Raw genomic sequence first — 6,726 nt, 5'->3', positions numbered from 1 at the left:
TGTCCAGTGGATTTGCTCCAGCAAAAAATCTACAGGACACGGTGATCCTTTGCAAAAAGGAAAGCCCGTATTACCCTGTGGTCACAGCCTTGGGCCCCTTCAAAGACAACCAGTGTCTCCTAACAAGGTCACGGAGGCTCAGGTGCTCACGACAGATGTTGGCCAAGTCCTAGAGGGGACACCAGGCTGTCATCAGGAGTATCTTGCGTCAACGTTATGTCCACGAAAAGAAGCACAGGCCTCAGTTAATGGATGTTCCTCCAGCTGCAGGGCTCCTTTCTTTGTAGAACACTGGAGAGTGGCAAGTGTGAGACCCTGCCTCCACCAGGCGATACCTGACTGCCAGAGCCTTCCCACCACGAGCACCTGTATCAGGGATGTATTCACAAATTTCTGTCCGTTCAGGGGATTCAATATCAGAAGCCACACTCAGGCATTGCCCCCCAGGGTGTTTGTGTGCCCAGTCAGCTTGCAGCAGCAGAGGCGGAGGAGGTGGGCTTACTCCAGTTACCCTTACCACTGCCCACGTCACTGTCTTCGAGAATATGTCTTATCTGGCAAATTAGAAGACGCTTCTTCTGCTCTGATCAGTAGGAAAGTATCCATGCCAGCCACTTTAGCCTGTTCTGCACAGGCTAATGGCTTCTCTCAGCCATGATATTCATTGTTCCATAATAGAGATTTTCCCCCTCCTACATTAAAGTGTGACTTCTGTGCTGCATGGCGGGATCTAGAGGGGGTGTCATGTGTGTTAGTCTGTGTAGACTAGAGAAACAAAATTCATACACTCATATTTTATGAGTTTTATATAAAGGTTAAGTGAACATTGAAAAGCATCCCAACCCAGTTCAATCTAAGACCACCAGTCCAATAGTATCCCATGTGTCTGACACCAATCTACAAAGTCCTCCTCACAATCCAAAAACACACGGGGAGACAATGACTGCAGGAGGAAATTGTAGTCCGTGCGCTGGCAGGTTCTCCATGAGGCTGCTGCAGAAACCAGGGCTGCAACAGGGTAGGTCCATGCGGCTTCTCCTCAGGGATCTCCCAGGAAATGAGTCTTTCCAGCTGCTTTAGGGACCTAACAAATGCATATCCACCCTGGTGGCACTATCAGAGAGCAAGAGACCAGAAAGGCTAGGCTCACAGAGCCATTGATCTCCCTGCCCTTCAATTAACCCCACATGAGTTCATTGACGAGGTTGGCATAATATACCTTTAACTATGTTAGATACTGCATCTCCTTCTCTGAGTGCTAGCTCTGACTTCTCAAAGGGCAGGGCTCTGGAGGAGGTTTTCAGCAGTGTTTCCCACCCACTTCCATCCCAAGTTCTTCATTTTGCACCTCTTATGATTTATGGTAACACCCCTACTGTGAAAACCTCAGAAGGTCCCAACACAGTGAAGAATGTTCCCTGGTGCCATTACTTTGTCTTCAACGTTATGTGGCTGCAGTTGATAGGTTTTGAGAGGCGCAATCCAGCCAAGAAATTCCATCGAGGGTCCAGAAGAGGTTTAGACCAAAGTAGCGTCTCATGGTACCAAGCAGGCATGAGACATGTGGCAGCCTGTCTAAGTCCCACATGTGCATTTGATGAAGGCTGCCAAGTTTGGCATGGATGTTCCGCCTCAATACACCTGTCACAAAATGTGAAATGACATATTTTGCTACCTTTGCCTCTCTCCCAGCCTAGGGTAACCTCCAGGATGGAAGTCCCAGGTCTGACACATGTGGGTGGGAACTGCTAAGGAGGCTGCCAGCGGGGGACTCTGCTCACCCACTGCACCAAGGGAAAATCCGGTTCACAGCTCACATGCCTTCCTCTGTATATAAACCCGGAGAAGGAGCAACAGCTTAGGCTGAGTGGTACAGGATGAGCGTCTGTGTAATAACCACTAATGGTTAGGCACCATGGACACAGGGTAGGGAAGGATACAGTGAAGAAGAATATGAAGCGTTGGACGTAGCAAAGGGGGCCAAAGAGCATGAGGATCCCCAGAAATGACGCAAGACACAAGCGGAGCTAACACAGGCTTACAAAGGGGAATCGGCCAGGTGCTTCACCCCAGCTTTAGCTAGCTGCCCCCACAGCAGAACTTTATCTCCTACAGAGAGCACTGGGTTGGATAGCAAAGGCACAGCTTTCAAGCAGGGAAGGTTACTTTCTCAATACTATCTTTAGTGGGGCGACAAACTGTTATTTTACTTGATTTCCATCTCCTGACTGGGGGAAGGATGAGTTGATAGCCAGGGTGGGGTAGAGTGGGGATGAGTCAATAACAGGGTGCCAGGACTCAGGAAACATGACCCCAGGCTTTTGGGCTTCACACATGCATACACACACGCGTCCGCGCTCTAGGAATGTTCTCACGAAACATGACCCCAGGCTGGTGGTCTTCACATGCACACACACGCGTGCGCACACACACACATACATGCTCTAGGAATGTTCTCAGCAAACATGACCCCAGGCTGGTGGTCTTCACACACACACACACACACACACACACACACACACACACACACACGCACACACACACACGCTCTAGGAATGTTCTCAGGAAACATGATCCCAGGCTGGTGGTTTTCACACACACACTCACGCGCACACTCTAGGAATGTTCTCAGGAAACATGACCCCAGGCTGGTGATCTTCACACACACGCACACACACACACACACACACACACGCGTGCACGTGCTCTAGGAATGTTCTCCGGAGAGAGTGGCTTCTAAGGACTGAGTGCTGCAAAGAAAGTCACAACTGGGAGCAGCCTTCCCTTCCCCTAGAGACTCCTGGGAAATCAGGATGTGCACGGAGATTAGACATCACCTGTCTTGATAAGGGAAACCAGTTCAATAGTGGTCAGTGTTTCCTCTGTGCTTCTAACACAGGGTTTTATTTCCTGGGCACCAGATTATAGAAGAAGGCAGGAGGGCCCCCCAAAATATGATTAGTTGATCCGCTAGAGTAAATTCTCATGTGCTTAAAAGAACACCCCTGGTGGGCCAGGGTTTACTGTTTACTGAACTAAACAGTAAAGGATGGCGAGGAAGACATCCACTGAGCCTTGACCTCCATGCCTCAGTCAGGACACCAAGTGTGTGTGTGGGGTGGGTGGGGACTGACACCAGTGGTGGAGGAGGGAAGTGGACATAGGCCCCAGAGACTGCTGGTACAGCAGCATGATGTTGTTTCTGGAGTCCTGATTGTGCCAAGGCAGCCTCTGGAGTGACTGTGGCAGTAAAAAATCAGATTCTGGATCTGCAGAGCCTGGATCTGGGGCCTCTTGGGTAGCAGGTAGCTTGGGTGTGTTCCTAGAGAGAGTGAAGAGCTGGACACCGGACTACCCGCTGCTGAACCCTACCGTTCGTGCTAGGTAAGTGCACGGAGATGGAGAGAAGACCCTGAAAGAACAGCAAGGGGTGCATGGACCAAGCCCCTTCCCTTTCCCCTGCCACCAGGTCCTCTTATATGGTGCTGTGAGGTCAAACAAAGGGAAGCCCACTCAGACCTGCAGAGACCTCAGCGAAACAACTGCCCCCCGCCCCCCACAATTCAGCAGACATCTCACAAGGACACTCACACATACCCGAGAGAGAAACCTCACACACATACTTCCTTGGAGACTTCCAGAGAGACTCAGAGGCCTCGCACAGAGACTTCATATGAAGTTCTCAGCATCCTTTATGGAGACTTCTCAGAGACCCCACAGGGACCTCACACAAAGCCCTCCCACATAGCTCACTGCCAGCACGGGAGAATTAGCAGCCGCTGTCCACCCCTGAGCTCCTGGAAACTTTCACACATTGTCTGCAGTGCCCCCCATGCTTGTGCATCTTTGTCCTCATAGCCTTGCTTGGGAACAACAGAATCACAAACTGCACGTAGTTGTGTGCAAATTTTTTCCACTGAAACGTTTTCACTAGCCTGAACTCTGAAGTGTAGTTTACAATTGAAATACAAGTAAAACTGCCAACACCAAATGAGAGTGTGATTTTAGATGGTGTGCAGTCAAATGTCGTACGCCACACTTTTACTTTTGCTTCGGACAAATTCTCTAATTGGTGGGGAAGTGACTGACTACTTTGGAAGCAACAGAATAGTCCATCAAATGGGCTTCAGGACTCAAATATATAAATAGACATCTGATCTGAACTCAAACTCATTCCCCAAGGGGCTCATGAACCTAATTTTTTTGGAAGAGTGAAGGAACCCACATGAAAATAACAAAATGTACATCACATTATGTCTGTCTGGCTTAATTTCTCAATGAAACAGCTGTCATATCTGAAGATATTCAGGGCAACATTCCTTTTATAGCTCTGTCGACATAATTAATATGATTTTTCTGTGAAATGTAATATTTCTAAGTTATGCAAAGTCCTAATGTTTATCTACCACAACAAACTGATAATATTTCGAAGGATGAAGAAATAGATCAAGAAATAATAATTAATGAAATACACATTTTCAGGTAGTACCATTTACAATAGCCAAGCGTAAATGAAAATATCTATATCTATACTTGAATAAAAAAACAACAGATTTATATGAGGAAAACTACAGAAATTACAAGAAATCAAGTGTGACCTCAGCAAATGGGATAATATCCCATGCTCCTTGACCAGACGACTCAATGTAGTACAGTTATCAGTTCTACTCAAGGCACTAGACAAGTTTAATTCACTCCTGATAAAATTACCCTCATCTTTCTTCAAAGAATTGCAAAACCACTGATTACTAACTTCATATGGTAAGGGCATAGGTCAGGGGTTGAACCTACAAACTTCTCCTTGGTAGAAAGATAAAACTGTTCTCATAAAAGACTTGTAGGCTGGCTTTGAGTTGGAATTTTGGGGTCATTTAGGATTTTTTGTGGCATGTGATTTTTAGGGCTTTAAGGTCATTTGGGGTCATTTAATTTTTTTGCGCATTAGGGTGGTTTGGGCTTTAAGGGTGTTTTATAAGGTTTAAGGGAGTTTTTAAGGGATTTAGGGGTGATTTTTTGGAGTGTATAGGTATTTTTTAGCAGGTAGGGGTGTTTTTAGTGATCTTACAGGGTTTCTTAGAGATTTTAGGGTATTTTAAAATATTTTATGTGTTTTTCCCCAGCATTTTATGTTTTGTTGGGGCTTTCATGTTGTCTTCAGGGCATTTATGTGGTTTTGGAAGTTCATGGTTTGGGAATCTTCTAGGGATATGATTTGGAAGTTCCACATGTTTTGGGAGGCATTTAGTGTGTTATTTGTGGCTTCAGAGTGTTATTTGAATTTTAGGGAATATTATGGCTTTTCAGACATTTTAAGGCTTTTAGGGTGATTTTAGTGTTTAAGGGTGTTTATTAGGCTTATATGTGTTTTTATGGCTTTTAGTGTTTTGTTAAAATTTTAGGGTGCTTCTTAAGGCCTTAGAGTGTTTGGGGGGATTAGGTTTTGGTTTTCAGGGCTTTAGGGTTTTGTTGGATTATTTTTTGCTTTCATGGTGAATTCATGTCTATTAGGCTGTTGGACTTTTACAGGGTTTTATAGTGCTTCGGGTTGCTTTGTAGGGATGTTCTTGGGGTTTTAAAAGACTTTTAGCGTGTTTTTAGGGCTTCACGTGTTCTTTATTTTGCGTTTTAAGGCATTTGCATAATATTAGGGCATTTATTATGTTTTCGGGACGTAAGGAGTTTTTTTTAAGACTTATGGCGCGAGGCCTCCGCCATGGCGCCGGTGAAGCTGCGCGCCGAGAGTCGGGGTTTGCGTGGCGAAGCGCTTTCTCCAGTGGAAGTCACGAAGAGGGACTTGAAACAGAGAAGGTGGCGATCGAATCATCCGAAGGCTTTTTCGGGGAGCGTCCGCGAGGGGCAAGGCTTTGCACTTCGAAGAAAGCTAAAGATTCAGCAAAGTTACAAGAAATTGCTTTGGAAGGAAAGAAATTTTCAAACCTCACGGGAATCCCAGTTCACAGATCAATACCCAGACCACCTGAAACATCTCTATTTAGCTGAAGAAGAAAGGCTCAAGAAACAAATCAGAAAAGTTCGCCAGCCTTTGCCAGAAGGACAAGTTGCACCACCTTTGCCAGAAGATCACGCCAGCCTTGACCAGGCTGTGTCTGAGGAACAGTGCAGTCTGGACCATCCTCTGCCAGAAGAACATTGTAGCACCGCAGTAAACTCCTTTGCTACCCTAAAGACAAAGAGGAAGAAAACATCCAATCAGAAAGCACAGGAAGAAAATTCACAGATCCAAGCCAAACGTGCTGCTAAGAAACAGGAATTTGAGCGGAGGAAACAGGAGCGAGAAGAAGCTCAAAGACTCTACAAAAAGAAGAAAATGGAAGTGTTCAAAATATTAAGCAAAAAGACTAAAAGGGGCCAACCAAATTTGAATTTACAAATGGAATATCTTCTTCAAAATATACAAGCAGGAAATTAAATCAGATACATCCTTAATCAGTGGCTGAAGCATCTGCATATGTCGACTATTTCTGAATGGACAAGGGGACTTCAAATCTTCCAAGGGAAAGTTCCATTGTCTTTTCAGTACATCTTTCACAAACTTTTTGAAACTTTCTTGTGCAATGTGCCTCTTAACAGCCAGCTAAATATATGAGCATAAACTGTATTGCTAAGTTACACTAAGTGTAAAATGTTGCAAATGCTCTTTTTTTAAAGGACATTTTCTATACAGGTTGTACATTATAGGACTTGTTTTAATTTGTTTCTAAAGAA

At 45.3% G+C, this 6,726-nt stretch overlaps 1 protein-coding gene across 1 annotated transcript; it reads left to right on the top strand.

Moving 5' to 3' along the window:
• Positions 1–5,708: 5,708 nt before the first annotated feature.
• Positions 5,709–6,475, top strand: LOC142436344 (thyroid transcription factor 1-associated protein 26-like). The gene has a single exon (XM_075540055.1). It carries the CDS (start codon positions 5,714–5,716, stop codon positions 6,428–6,430), a length of 717 nt encoding a protein of 238 aa, XP_075396170.1. The 5' UTR covers positions 5,709–5,713; the 3' UTR covers positions 6,431–6,475.
• Positions 6,476–6,726: the final 251 nt, after the last annotated feature.

Source organism: Tenrec ecaudatus, unplaced genomic scaffold (genome assembly GCF_050624435.1).
Source record: "Tenrec ecaudatus isolate mTenEca1 unplaced genomic scaffold, mTenEca1.hap1 Scaffold_224, whole genome shotgun sequence".
In the NCBI taxonomy this organism is placed as follows: domain Eukaryota; kingdom Metazoa; phylum Chordata; class Mammalia; order Afrosoricida; family Tenrecidae; genus Tenrec; species Tenrec ecaudatus.
This window is presented reverse-complemented; position numbering and strand designations above follow the sequence as displayed.